The 17,263-nt window shown below is 35.3% G+C and overlaps 1 protein-coding gene across 1 annotated transcript; it reads left to right on the plus strand.

Moving 5' to 3' along the window:
- The first annotated feature begins 2,690 nt into the window (after positions 1 to 2,690).
- On the plus strand, positions 2,691 to 8,714 carry LOC139465223 (uncharacterized). The gene is made up of 2 exons (XM_071246895.1): positions 2,691 to 2,772; positions 5,629 to 8,714. Coding segments are annotated over exons 1-2 (1,212 nt in total). The 5' UTR covers positions 2,691 to 2,770; the 3' UTR covers positions 6,839 to 8,714.
- Positions 8,715 to 17,263: the final 8,549 nt, after the last annotated feature.

Raw genomic sequence — 17,263 nt, forward strand, 5'->3', positions numbered from 1 at the left:
GAAAGGCACAATCGACTCACACTCTTAATGTGATTAATGAATGAAGTTTTTCGCTTTTATTTGCATCAGAATGTGTGTTTTTCCAATACTTTTTGTGTCTGCATTATACAACAATTTTTAGATTAAAAGATGCCAGGAACGACCTATCTTATGTGACCTTATCAGGATAAACTGCATGGGGATTGCCCAACATACACATAAGATGTTACGTTTGAGTTTTTAAAAAAAAAAATATTTATATAGAAATATAGTAAACAGTTTCATAATATCCTGTGAATTCAATATAAAGAAAAGAAACGTGATTTAGTACAAAACGATCAAAATATTTTTTAAACATAGAATTTTATTTCTTCCTAATAACGAGTGCATGGTATAATTAATTATAGCTATGGTCAGATTAAGTACTCCGTGTGATAACCTATTTATCGAGACACTTGGTGACGTTTAAGACACAAATGATGCATTTGAAAACGATGACAGGCATACAGGTCCCACCCCATTTGTCAGATACCTTAAAACGACTTTTAATTCACGGCTGAATTCTCCCATCACCCTGTGCTTGTTACTCACATGGTAACATGGATTAGTCCAGATTATACTCCATTTGTCAGACACCTCATAAGATTTCTATTAAATAAATAAATAAAAAGAATTTCATAATGCTTCGTTGGCTTTAATAGCTACATAAGTAATTCAACAAGGTTTAACGTATTACTACATCAAGGTACCCCATTTAGCACTTTGGAACCGTTTCCTTGAGTTGACCCAACTTCTGTGAACACTTAAATGTCATAATCGAGTCATTATACAGAAAATAGCAAAATATTGTCACTGACTAAAACATGCTATTCTCTTCTTTCAACACTGTCAATAGGATGTATTAAATTATAAAAAAAACACATTTTCATGTTGATTCTGCTACTCATGTTGGATATTTTAAGTTCCTTTGTTTTAAACGCTTTTCTATTTTATTTATGTTACAGGTAACAATTAAAAACAAAACACTTAAAATTTGTGTTGCATTCGCCTTGGTGTGCTCGTTGGTATTGAGTATATAGTCAAGCTCCATATCAGCAAACTTTAAATAACCAGACTTCAACTGACAACAGAACTGTATTGTGAGATTCATTCTAACTCATAAAGATTGATGTGATAAGGACATTTGATGTTGACATATTATGTTCTTCACTTTTATTTGTTTGTAAATTAATATCGTGCAAACCTTGCTACTGATTATTGTTTTATAAACATTAATTAACATATCAATACTATTAGAAGTAATTTTAATACTATAAGGTTACAATAAACAAAACAAAAGAAATTATCAACTCAATTTGTGATGAAAGCATACGTCTATATTGCCACATTTACCCGTCAAAATAGCTGGAATATTGCTGAGTACGGTGTTAAACAACAAACAAACAAACATTTACACGATCACCCGATCTTGTTCTTGCTGTAAAGGTGATGTTGAAAGTCTTTTTTTGTTTATCTTAATTATTTAGTCTAAAATTAAGTCTATAAAGACCACAACAGGTAAATGTCATCTCAACTCAACTGGGGTATGACCCACATACAGGCGCATAACCTTAACCATTGCATAAGCATAAATTACATACTTTAACGTTCATATTTTCCTATTTACGGGGAAAGAATGGTATATGTTGATATGCGGTGTCAGATACGTCAATATTTATAGGAATGAAACATGGCTAACTATTGAACTAATTGGAGAATGAATGAGTGACATCTGAACAATCAGTTTTTTACAATTCTTTTTTGTATCAATATTGATACACGTACTTCTCTTTGAAACATATACAAATGCGTTTCTTCATTTCAGTACATTAACACCCTTGAATGTTTCTTAGACATGAGCTATGTGTTCGGACTGAACACAAAGAATTCGAAGCAATTAAGTACACATACCGATGATGATGTATTAATGCACTTATAAACGTGCAGGTCTACGACGGAAAATATAAATTTCATTATTTTATTTACCCATCGAATGTGGGATTGAGTGAGTGAGTGAGCATGTATTACACCGCCTTTAGCAATATTCAAGCAATATCACGGCGGGGGACACCAGAAATGGGCTTCACTCATTGTACCCATGTCGGGAATCGAACCCAGGCCTTCGGTGTGACGAGCGAACGCTTTACCCACAAGGCTACCCGACCGCCCCTCGAATGTGGAAGATGGAACGATGCACTCTTAATAGTCGACAGGAAATGCACTTTAAGTAATAGTTATAACAATGCTGGTGAAGTTCATTTCATATTTAGATGTAAATATCTTAATTCCATCAGTAACCTATCCAACTGTTTCAATGTAAAAATCCTATATCTCCACATGCTATGTACATATTGCCTGGAGAGTAATAAAGTTCTGTTCTGTCGTTCTGAGACAAAGGGGTAAGCAATGGAAGAATACAGGATACTGTTGCGAGTTTTGCAACCATGAGGTAAACCCCACTTGTTGCAGTAGTCTTTCGTTAAGTCTCTGCTGTATGAATGTCATATTCAGAGTCTTCTTATCAATAAATCAACAATATATTACATTACTCTGAGGCAAGCCAGCTCCTGCATAAATCAATGTCTATTTTAAGGCACAGCGCTATCAGTTCTGCTCTCGCCTACATTTTCCGGGGGATCCCCGCCGGTGGGAACCAAGGCACCGCGTGCTGCACGGAGGCGAGCCTTTATACTTACAGGACGGGGCCGAGAAGATAGCTGGTTTCTTTCTCCGCTGATGTTACGTTACAAAAATGTAAGTAGTATTTTATGAATTCATTACAAGTTCAATATCCGACGTATATTACATGTGCATTTGCGTGTTATCGAAACAGTGTGTGAAATGTATAAGGCTGTGCGTTAAAACGTGGGGAGTGAGGAAAAGTCATGGTAACCGCAAGGTTGGGGGTGGGAATATTGGTGGTGTGTGTGTGTGTGTGTGTATGTGGGAGGGGGCGGATGGAGATGTTACGCTGGGTGAGGAGATGGGCTTGTTTTACCAGTCGCTATATATTCTGTTCGTGCTTATATTGTTCTGTGTTGATGATATTACTCTGTGTTATGAGCGGAATGGTATAGATGCATCTTTTACCAAACAATAGGTTGCAAAACAAAGATTACCCAAATTATTTATTATGTTTGTTTCTTTGTTCGTTAACGCCGCACTCCGCTATATTCCGTCTAAATGATGTCTGTCTGTAAATAATAGAGTCTGGACCAGACATTCCAGTAATTGACATGGGCATCAATCCATGCAATTGGGATACGATGACGTGCATCAACCAAGTCAGTGAGACTGACCACCCAATCCCGTTAGTCGCCTCTTACGACAAACATAGTCGCCTTTTACGGCAAGCATGGGTTGCTGAAGACCTATTCTACCCCTGATCTTCACGAGTCCTATGATTTTTTATAGTGAAACCTCGCTAACTCGAACTCCAGTATCTCGATGTATCGTTTAAAACTAAGTTACTGTGAGGTCTCTGCAGAATCTTATCTGCACTATGGTCTTACTTATCCCGGTAATCCGGTTGTGTCTTAAACGATCAGTTGCCATGGGGTGGAAAAGAATTTTTACTGTATTCTTTTCAGAATTCAGTCACCGCGAATAACTGCAGGATTGCTGATGCGGTGTTAATCCTTAATCACTCACTCACTCATCATTCAGTATTTTAGGAAACACATTTTCATATATTTGAACCAATAAGTCCAATGGCGTTTTGCTTTCGTCGTTAAATATCATACATTAATCAGATATTAAATTTAAAAAAAAATTCTTTCAATTATTAAGCAAGTTGTAATACTAACTTTACATTGTGTGCATTTCAAACATTGTAACCAGGGTTTCACTGATCTATTTCTAGGAACTAACTCCTCGTACCCAGGGCGCGTCTTTAAATTGATGAAGCAATAAAGACACACTTGTTTTAATTCGTTTGATATATAATGCCATTTTTACAAGATTTATATATATTTCCGTGAGTTTATATTACAAATGAATTTTAAGACAAATATAAGTAAAATTTCGTTTAAAGCTATTTGATTAGAGATATCAGAAAAATGTAAATTTGTAAACATTTTCCGATATTGACGTTATTTCAGACGTGATGGAGATGCGGGCAGCAATGGAAACTATTTTTCAAAGACAATACGTATAAAGACTAATCACAGCCTCTCAACCTTTCTTACAACTTCCACATTTCAAATCGGTAATGACAGTTGTCTCTTCAAGAATCTTACACAGTCTCCCTGCTAGTTGGAACCATACAAATTAATGAATTAAATTAAGACACTGGCAAAACTTCAAATATGTCATAAGACGACCGTACTCTTCAGGATCTAGCGCCGTTTTATCGCTGAGTGCATCATTACTAAAATGAAGTGAGGTTATTTTTAATTTACACTATGTTCGTGACTTGTATCTAAGATGAGAGCTTGACGTATCAAACGTTATTTTAGTCCCCAGTATCGTTAAATCATTACGCCCCCAGTTTGGTCCTAAAGTATCACATTCGCGTCCTGTTATCAAGGGGTCTCATTGTGTCAGGCTTCTTTGTTAGTTAGCTGGTACAAAGAATGTTTTCAACGTGTTTATGCATGTGGTTGTGTTATTCAAACTGTTTCCTCCCCCTTTGTTGTATGTATTTGATGTTTTCTGTTCGGGTGTCAACACGTTTATGGCAGGAAGACGGTTGCCATGAGGCCGGCTCTATGTGACAATACATATATTGTGGCTAAGCTGTTCAGATTTGATTTCAAACGGTGTTTTTTTCTGAAACGCGACTCCTCTTTAGTTTCCGATAAGGATTAGTGTTTGTATGATTGTTTATATTTTTTTTTTTAATCAAACATACGTCTTAAATTTCTTGAACTGAAATAATGCCGATGCGACGTTAAACTTTAACTCATTCACTTTAATTTTTTTAACGTTTTTCCATTTTAAAAATAGGCACCTTCCATTGACCAAATCGTAATACTATGCGTTGCACTGAAACATCGTCATTGAGTTGTATTTATATAATAGTTCGTAATATATCCATGGTTATAATGCGGTGTTACACCCAATAACATTTATTAATATAGTCATGATTTGTTCAGTCTTAGCAGTATAAGTCACATTGGCTGTGTGTTGTGCGACCTCAATAACAGTTGCTAAGCCAGCAAGAGTTAATTCCCTTTGTTAGTGCGCGTTTGTAATCGCGTTTTTTACGCCCATTACACATTAATTTTATAAATAAACATTAACGTTCTAACAAATTAATTTTTTTACTACTGCTACGAATGAATATCACGATGTACCTATTCTCTGATTACAAGGCCATGTGCGCAGGTATGAGTTGACTGAAGCGCCGTAAAATCTACCCTCGCTTGATTTTTTTTTTCTGTCAATTTTCAAAACATCCAAGGAGCAATGATTGATTTTGGGGTACATTGATTTTGTAAAATCGCATGGTGAAGATCTGAGTTGGATTCCCTTAATGAGAACAATGTGTGAAGCCCATTTCTGGTGTCCCCCGCCGTGATATTGCTGAAATATCGCTAAAAACGCGGCAATGATACTCAATACTGACCTCTACATCTACACACTGACATCTTGCGTTCTCTTTTCCAGGTATTTCCAAACCCGTATCCTCGACTCTACAGCGACAGTGTTCGTACTGATGGCGCTGTTCATCCTTGGTCTCCAGGTAACGCAGCCTCCGTCCTGCAAGTGTCCGCGGGGATTCACTTACGCTCAGTGTAACTACACCAACATGGTTTGTTTGACGCAGGCATTTTTCGTAAACCAAGAAGCCATCGTTCCTAACTCTGAGCGACCCGCTGCTGAGCCGTCGGATGACGTTACAGCTCATGATGACGTTGTACAAGCTGATGTCGACGCGTTGAAGAGGGAGATGACGTACAATGATGGTTTTGTTTCCGAGATGTCCAAGTCAAAATCTCAAGGTTTCAAACATGCTTCAATCACCAAGCAACAAAAGTTGCGCGTTGAAGTCGTGACAAGCAGTAAAGGACTTTATTCCAGTTCTATAAATGAATACGATATTTTGAGGTCAAAAATCATTTTGTACAACGCGTACGCTGTCATCTTGATATCTATTGCGATACTCTTGTCTCTACCTAATTTTGTCTGGATATGTACATCCGTTGAGAAAGACCTTACGTGTATGTTGAATACTTTCACATACGCCGGAACAAATGATGGCGTAGGATCACGACAAAGATGCGTGGAACAGTTAGTTGGAGATATGAAATTCTTCCTAAGATCTTGTCAAGGCAGTTTCTACAAGAACATTCTGTGGATGCACGTTCTCAGACCTCTGATTCCATTCCTAGTTCCGGTGGCCATGACCTTCATACCTGGGGTCAATGCCCTAGAAACCTTCACCTTGAACCCCATGACGTTAATGTCAGCTCTGCACAACCAAAGCGTGACTGTGTTTCCCTCAAATGCCTTCTGTCAGTTTCAAGTCATAAGCAGGTCTACCCCAAAATGGGTGTCTACAACTTGTCTTCTCCCTGTAAGCGAATTGCTTCAGATTCTGACGCCAGTACTTATTGTTTGGCTGGCGGTTGTGTCCATATTTGGTTGGTACAAATACTACTCGTTTAGCAATGTCATGTCGTTAGCCAATCAGAAATCGTTTTATGGAAGGCATGGTCTGAGAATGGACAAGGAAGATCCAACATCCTTACAGAGCGTGTTCGGCAATGACGGCTTCTTACTGTTCACAATTGTCTCGGAACTCGATAAAGGCCAAATTTTACCCCAAGTAATGTACGATCTGAAAGCATCCATGGATAATCTAATAGGAAGATAACAGATATGTCCCCATATCGGTATCACCTACAGCAAATGTCGTCCTTGGTGGGACAAACAAGCGTCTCACTATGTCATTCCACAGTCTTTGGATCACATTCGTGACAAACTCGAGTTTGCGACTCGAAAAGCGACTCGTGTCCCTCTCGTGGCCATTTTTGCGACTGGGTTCCGTCTAAGCGCAAACGGGGATAGCTAAAACAATTATAATGATTCACGTATATTTCACCCATATATCGTATGTAATTTAAAACATATCGCGACTTACGGTATTGTACAGTCTGATTAAACACATTTAACTGAATCTTACGTGTCTTGGCAAGACATATGTAAAATCATATTATATTTCTGAGGGATTCTTTGACTGACAGGGGCACGAGTCTTCTTGCAGGTTACGGAAAGGTTCGAGTGGTGAAGAATGTTTGGATCGCCGATTTTGGGATGGGGTGTTTGGCAAGGATGCATTTTCACTGACGTTTAATTCATGTCGAAATCCATCATTGATTAAAGTGGGAAAGTCCAACTTCGACAAAACCTGTGTGTCGAGATACGACCAAAAATGTGTCGAGATATAACTTGACAATCATTGTATCATTGTTCTATATTGGTCATCGTTTCAATGAATGAACTGGGAATGATATTGCTTAATATTGCTGCGGTGGTTGTGTATTTTCTCTTTCATTTGTGTTGGGTTTGTGTAACGACTATGAAATAACTTTGAACATACGTTCAACCTTGACTCGCCCTGATAACATTCGTGATGTGACATTGTATATATATTTCATAACACAGTAACGAGATACTTCTTTGCCATCCGAGAGCTATTACATGTCACGCGGTGCATAATAATCCTTATTTTGACGAGTTGGCGATAAGTATCCGTGAACGCTATTTGTGTGACGTGAATGTCCAGACAATCTTCCCACACGAAATCTGGCACATGCGGAAATAGCTCGATCGTAGTAATTGTCATTTTGAGGGAGAACTGGTTCAGCTTACAGTAAAAGCGTTCGCGCGTCACGCCGAAGGCCCGAGTTCGCTTTACCAAGTGCACAATGTTATAAGCCCATTTCTGGTGTTCCCCGCCGTGATATGGATAGAATGTTGTTAAAGGCGGCGTGGAACCACACTCACTCACTCATTCTGTTTGGCCAGCTCGTCTCTTACTTGCTGTTCATATCATACCCAAACTTAACTGTGAAGCTTAACCCATCCCCGCCCCAACCTCCCCTCTCAAGGGCTGTGAATTTAGCTGGAAGTTGTATGACATAACGTTACATATTACCGAGGCAAGAGAGTTAACTGACTTTAAAAGTCCCCGTTCCACCCTTGTATCGTTGAAACTGACTGATGCAATAACGTTACATCTTCCCGAGGCAAGAGAGTTAACTGACTTTAAAAGTCCAGTTTCCACCCATAGTAACGTTACATAACGTTTCATCTTCCCGAGGCAAGAGAGTTAACTGACATTAAAAGTCCCCGTTCCACCCATGGTAACGTTACATAACGTTACATCTTCCCGAGGCAAGAGAGTTAACTGACTTTAAAAGTCCAGTTTCCACCCTTGGTAACGTTACATAAGGTTACATTTTCCCGAGGCAAGAGAGTTCCACCAAAGGTGGAAACGGGACTTTTAAAGTCAGTTAACTCTCTTGCCTCGGGTAGATGTAACGGTATTCCATCAGTCAGGTTCAACGATACACGGTTTTCTTTACAAATTTTGTGATTTGTCTTTCATAAATTAAATGATGTTTATATTACAATTTAAGTGTTTTCCCGTGAAGACTGTTGCTTTCGGTCTACTTTATGATCGGTGATTAAAAATAATATATTTATGATAATTAAAAGTATTTTGTATCTATTATGTACATGTACACATGTGTATATTTTCAATAGATGTTTTTTTGCGGCTGTTGAAATAAAGACATTCGTTACCCTAGTTCTTGTAATAATATTCATAGCACCATACAGTACCTGGGCAGCTGTGGTGGTAGTTTGTTTGTGCGTTTGTACAAAAACGCCAGACACAACAATATTACGGCGGCCTGTAAACAATTTAATCTGGATCGGACAAACCAGTGGTTGATATCATGAGCATCGTTCAACGTCGACGGGGTAGATGACACGGAAACAAACACGTCACCGATCCTGACCGGAGAGGGAGACGCCTGGTACTAATAGCGGATGTTCCTTGGGCCTAATATGACCCGGACTCCCCAGTTGGGTGGTGTAGCAGTAATAGATAGCATCAGTGGGTGGGATGTACCGCCGCCATGAGCAGTTGTCCAGTGATATAACCACGTGTCACTGACGCAGGTCGTAGACGTTTTTGGTGAATCTCACATGAAGGAGCATGGGTGCAGTGCTGGCAGGTCAAAGGTTACAGAGGGAGTGAATTTGATTCTCGAACCTTTGCAAACCCGAGTAGTAGTAGTAGTAGTAGAAGTAGTAGTAGAAGAAGTTGTAGTCGTAGTAGAAGATGTAGGAGTAGTAGTTGTAGTAGAAGTAGTAGTAGTAGTAGTAGTAGTAATAGTAGAAGTAGTAGTATTAGATGTAGTAGCAGTAGAAGTAGTAGTCGTAGTAGTAGTAGTAGTCGTAGTAGTAGTTGTAGTAGAAGAGGTAGTTGTAGTAGTAGTAGTAGTAGTATTAGATGTAGTAGTAGTAGTAGTAGTAGCAGTAGAAGTAGTAGTAGTAGTAGTAGAAGTAGTAGTCGTAGTTGTAGTAGTTGTTGTAGTAGAACTACTAGTAGTTGTAGTAGCAGTAGTAGTAGTTGTAGTAGAAGTACTAGTAGTAGTAGTAGCAGTAGAAGTAGTAAGTAGTACAAGTAGTAGTGGAAGTAGTAGTAGTAGTAGAAGTAGTTGTAGTACAAGTAGTAGTAGTAGTACAGCAGCAGCAGCATTAGTAGTATAGCAGCAGCAGCAGCAGCAGTAGTAGTAGTAGTAGTAGCTGGCAGCATGAACAATAACACATGTAGAGCTTCTGCTGAGTTGGGTAACTGCTTATGGCTTACAAAAGTTAGATGTAGGACGCAAAGAAAACGATACCGGTTGTAATTGTTTTACTATATCTGTGTATTGATTGAACCTGGCACAAGTACACCAATAGTGGTTAGCATAGTGAAGGCATTCCTATTGCAGGGATTTAATGAATACAACACATTGTGAGTGCGTACAAAAGACGATGTAGCTCTTTTCAGCCAAAGTAATTCTACATCAATCGGTACTACTGGTAGGCTAGGATAAGTTGAGTTGTGACCTGACAATTAACCCCATATGACTTTGTATGAGGTCCACACACTGGCGCGTACCACTGTGAAGAAAGGGGTAGCGGGTGGTCCACGCCAAGTGGTACGATGGATATGTGCGTGGCCTGCCTCGGCTAACAACGAGTTCTCGTAGCAAAGTCAATATATAGTACGCGCTGATGTGAGGTACCCGATGACTGTGAAATGGTGACAGCAAATTTGCATGGATGGGTCCTGAATATCATTTGCTGTAAAAAAACTGAATACGTTTTTGTAATCCAGAGAGCAATCATGAATAGTGTCGTGTCATTCATTAATGAATGTAAAGGTTGAGACCTTAAAGTAGTCATAGTTGACTCGCTGACAGGCTCCTAATCATTAACACTAGTCCCCACATTCTGATGCGTAGATACAGACGGACCAGTGGCAGTGTCACCTTTTGACAATGCTTGTGATTGATTTGCACATTCTTTCTCCATGTAATTTATGACCTTATAGGCCAATTCTCGAGCCAGAGAATGTGTGATTTGGCCATGCTAACCCAGCTTTGACATGTCTTTTCGTTGTACAGTAAACTACGGTTATAACGAACTCAAAGGGACAACTAATTTTAGTTTGTTATAACCGTAATTCGTTATAAGCATATATACAGCAAATAGTCGGGACTAAAAAGTATGTTCGTTATGTCCGTTAGTTCGTTATAAGCGTGTTCGTTATAACCGTAGTTTCCTTTAATTAACTTCTATCAAACGACTTTTAGAGAATTCTTGTATTCACCTGTCACACCGACTTCTTAATAGTCTCATAAGGAACACGTGTGTCCTCGGAAACGTTGTCAATTGCATCGCCATGACCTGCAATCTACAACAAGCGTACACCCTCCCTGTCTGAAACAAACCAAATATGTTTGCCCAAATTCTGTGCACCGCCTACTTGTCTCAAGCGCGTTTTGTGAGTTGGATCAACTTACCAGTATGCTATATTTCTGCAATACTAGGTACAACCCACAAGAACAGGTACATTTAACATCTCCTGCTCGTTTACATGCTTGATACAAATACATACAAGTTATTGTTTTAAGAATATCAACGTTTATACTTTTTTAAAAATATTTAAATGGATCTTTGGGTTATTTATTCAATATTATGGTAAAGTTAAAATAGCTTTCCCACAGATTCACATACTGAATTTTGTTTACATTATTATCAAGCAAATTGTGGTCAGGATTTATATGTGATTTCCCATTACCGTTAGGTAACAATCGGATTCGTAATTTGAGATACAGAAGTGCATCACATGATATTTGTATCCTTTGTGCATTAGATTATAAATAATAAACGTAATGTATATTCTACTTGTTGATATTACAATACCAATCCATATCAGCCTCATCCCTTACTTTTGCAACCAAACTATTGCTATATGTGCCAGTATGCTTGAAAGTCATATGTCGTGTGTTTTAGACATTATTGTTATTTGTAAGAATTATTTTCAGATTACCACATACTTACTACAACCAGAAATAGCAGCAGTACACTAAGTATCGAATAGTGTTTCATACAACGTCGCCAATGTCTTGGAGTTTACGGTATGTGTTTTATATCTTTTCAATACAGTGCACACAATGATATATTCTACAATACATGCATAAAATAATGAACAGCTGCACTATGATTCAGACATATTGTTAACGTAGGCGCCCTGTAATTGTTAACTTGTTTACTTTGGGCCCCATGGTATCGAACACAACACAAGGCTCTGGCAACAAAAGGCGACAAGAGTTACTCCCCTTGTGGAATTTCGTTAAACAGTCTTTTGTCCTTGGTGTGTCTACTGTGATGACGATGATGATGATGGTAATGATGTTGATGGTGGTGGTGGCGGTGGTTGTACGTATAGCATATTGTGCAGTGGTAAAGGTCAACATAAATCTTTCCTTCGCGTCAAAATATTTTCAACATCAGTTTCTCAGGACTAATATTGGCCTTACCAAAACTTGAATTTCGTTTTCTCCATGCTACATTCACGTATTTAAGCCACTATATTACCACAGCATTCTTCATATTCATACCATACGTTTTGCAACAGCATACTTCATATCTATACCATACGTTATTACAACAGCATACTTCATATCTATATCGTACTTTATTACCACAGCATACTTCATATCTATATCGTACTTCATTATCACAGCATACTTCATATCTATACTATATGTTATTACAACAACATACTTCATATCTATACTACACGTTATTACAACTGCATATTTCATATCTATATCGTACTGTATTACCACAGCATACTTCATATCTATACTAAACGTTATTACAACAGCATACTTCATATCTATACGATACTGTATTACTACAACATATTTCACATCTATATCATACAGTTATACTACAACATACTTCATATCTGTATCATACTGTGCTACTACAAAATACTTCATATCTGTATCATACTGTATGACTACAACATACTTCATATCTGTATCATACTGTATTACTAAAACATACTTCATATCTATATCATACTGTATTACTAAAACATACTTCATATCTATATCATACTGTGCTACTACAACATACTTCATATCTGTATCATACTGTATGACTACAACACACTTCATATCTATACGATGCTGTGTCGCTACAACATACTTCATATCTGTATCACTCGCTGACTCAGCTGATGCATGTCATTGATCCCAATTGCATGGATCGATACTCATGATATCAATCACTGGATTGTCTGGTCCAGACTCGATTATTTACAGACCGCCGTCATATAGCTGGAATATTGCTGACCTCGGCGTTAAACAACAAACAAACCAACCAAACAATCATATCTATATCATACTGTATGACTACAACATACTTCATATCTATATGATACTGTAATACTACAACATACTTCATATCTATATCATACTGTATAACTACAACAAACTTCATATCTGTATCATACTGTATGACTACAAGATACTTCATATCTATATCATACTGCATGACTACAACATACTTCATATCTGTATCATACTGTATTACTATAACAAACTTCATATCTATATCATACTGTATTACAAAAACATACTTCATATATATATAATACTGTTTTACTATAACATACTTCATATCTGTATCATACTGTATTACAAAAACATACTTCATATCTATATAATACTGTATTACTATACCATACTTCATATCTATATCATACTGTATTACTATAACATACTTCATATCTATATAATACTGTATTACAAAAAATACTTCATATCTATATAATACTGTATTACTACAAGATACTTCATATCTATATAATACTGTATTACTATAACATACTTCATATCTGTATCATACTGTATTACGAAAACATACATGTGTACTTCATATCTATATCATACTGTGTTCCCACAACACACTTCATATCTATACCATACTGTATGACTACATCATACTTCATATCTATATCATACTGTATGACTACAACATACTTCATATCTATATCATACTGTATAACTACAACATACTTCATATCTATATCATACTGTATAACTACAACATACTTCATATCTATATCATACTGTAATACTACAACATACTTCATATCTATATAATACTGTATAACTACAACATACTTTTTATCGGTATAATACTGTATTACTATAACATACTTCATATCTATATCATACTGTATGACTACAGCATACTTCATATTTATATCATACTGTATTACAAAAACACACTTCATATCTATATCATACTGTATAACTACAACATACTTTTTATCTGTATCATACTGTATTACTATAACATACTTCATATCTATATCATACTGTAAGACTACAACATACTTCATATTTATATCATACTGTATTACTACAACATACTTCATATCTGTATCATACTGTATTACTACAACATACTTCATATCTATATCATACTGTATGACTACAACATACTTCATATTTATATCATACTGTATTACTATAACATACTTCATATCTATATCATACTGTATGACTACAACACACTTCATATTTATACCATACTGTATTACTACAACATACTTCATATCTGTATCATACTGTATTATTACAACATACTTCATATCTATATCGTACTGTAAGACTACAACATACTTCATATGTATATCATACTGTATGACTACAACATACTTCATATCTATATCATACTGTATAACTACAACATACTTCATATCTATATCATACTGTATGACTACAACACACTTCATATTTATACCATACTGTATTACTACAACATACTTCATATCTATATCATACTGTATTACTACAACAAACTTCATATCTGTATCATACTGTATGACTACAAGATACTTCATATCTATATCATACTGCATGACTACAACATACTTCATATCTGTATCATACTGTATTACTATAACAAACTTCATATCTATATCATACTGTATTACAAAAACATACTTCATATATATATAATACTGTTTTACTATAACATACTTCATATCTGTATCATACTGTATTACAAAAACATACTTCATATCTATATAATACTGTATTACTATACCATACTTCATATCTATATCATACTGTATTACTATAACATACTTCATATCTATATAATACTGTATTACAAAAAATACTTCATATCTATATAATACTGTATTACTACAAGATACTTCATATCTATATAATACTGTATTACTATAACATACTTCATATCTGTATCATACTGTATTACGAAAACATACATGTGTACTTCATATCTATATCATACTGTGTTACCACAACACACTTCATATCTATACCATACTGTATGACTACATCATACTTCATATCTATATCATACTGTATGACTACAACATACTTCATATCTATATCATACTGTATAACTACAACATACTTCATATCTATATCGTACTGTAAGACTACAACACACTTCATATTTATACCATACTGTATTACTACAACATACTTCATATCTATATCATACTGTATTACTACAACATACTTCATATCTATATCATACTGTATGACTACAACATACTTCATATTTATATCATACTGTATGACTACAACACACTTCATATTTATATCATACTGTATGACTACAACATACTTCATATCTGTATCATACTGTATGACTACAACATACTTCATATCTGTATCATACTGTACGACTACAACATACTTCATATCTGTATCATACTGTATTACTACAACATACTTCATATCTATATCATACTGTATTACCATAACATACTCCATATCTATATCATACTGTATTACAAAAACACACTTCATATCTATATAATACTGTATTACTATAACATACATCATATCTGCATCATGCTGTATGACTACAACATACTTCATATCTATGTCATGCTGTATGACTACAACATACTTCATATCTGTATCATACTGTACGACTGCAACCTACTTCATATCTGTATCATACTGTACGACTACAACATACTTCATATCTGTATCATACTGTACGACTACAACATACTTCATATCTATACCATACTGTATTACTGTAACATACTTCATATCTGTATAATACTGTATTACTACAACACACTTCATATCTATATCATACTGTATTACTACAACACACTTCATATCTATATCATACTGTATTACTATAACATACTTCATATCTATATAATACTGTATTACTACAACACACTTCATATTTATATCATACTGTATTACTATAACATACTTCATATCTATATAATACTGTAATACTATAACATACTTCATATCTATATCATACTGTATTACTACAACATACTTCATATCTATATAATACTGTATTACTATAACATACTTCATATCTATATCATACTGTATTACTACAACATACTTCATATTTATATAATACTGTATTACTACAACATACTTCATATCTATACCATACTGTATTACTGTAACATACTTCATATCTATATAATACTGTATTACTACAACACACTTCATATCTATATCATACTGTATTACTACAACACACTTCATATCTATATCATACTGTATTACTATAACATACTTCATATCTATATAATACTGTATTACTACAACACACTTCATATCTATATCATACTGTATTACTATAACATACTTCATATCTATATAATACTGTAATACTATAACATACTTCATATTTATATCATACTGTATTACTACAACATACTTCATATTTATATAATACTGTATTACTACAACATACTTCATATTTATACCATACTGTATTACTGTAACATACTTCATATCTATATAATACTGTATTACTACAACATACTTCATATCTATATCATACTGTATTACTACAACATACTTCATATCTATATCATACTGTATTACTACAACATACTTCATATCTATATAATACTGTATTACTATAACATACTTCATATCTATATCATACTGTATTACTACAACATACTTCATATTTATATCATACTGTATTACTACAACATACTTCATATCTATATCATACTGTATTACTACAACATACTTCATATCTATATAATACTGTATTACTACAACATACTTCATATCTATATCATACTGTATTACTATAACATACTTCATATCCATATCATGCTGCATTACCACTCGTAATTGTGTATCGGTGATTTTGTGATTGAGCAGTTGAATACGTAGTTGAGTGGTTGAGTGAGTGACTATTAGTTATTCGTTCATTAATCTACTAATTTATTCAACAATGCTTTATATCATTGTTTTGTTTTCTCCGGAGTTGTTACCGTTATTTATCTTATCTCATTTGATTTAACGAAACAATCGTCACAAAGCATGCAATGGATGAATGTCCCAGTAATTAAACGAACATATCGGGGAGTAATTATGTACATCTATTAGAACATAACATATCGTGTTTCCTATGACTCAAGGATATGAAGGTTACTTTCCTAATGGCATTCATTTCAACCAAATTTCATCTAAATATTATAATCAACTGTGTATTACTCAGAAGCCCGTTGTCCATGGGATATCGATATATCCATAGTTCGAGACAAACGGAGTACCACTATTAGTGTCTGTGAGGTAAGTCTAAAAGGTAGATAGTCTGAAGCGTTAATATGTATATACTACTCAAAAGAAGTTAAGGATCGCCCGATTATGTTATATTACCAAAGTTA

The sequence above is a fragment of the Haliotis cracherodii genome, unplaced genomic scaffold (genome assembly GCF_022045235.1).
Source record: "Haliotis cracherodii isolate W230 unplaced genomic scaffold, xgHalCrac1.p SCAF_18, whole genome shotgun sequence".
NCBI classification, from domain to species: Eukaryota; Metazoa; Mollusca; class Gastropoda; order Lepetellida; family Haliotidae; genus Haliotis; species Haliotis cracherodii.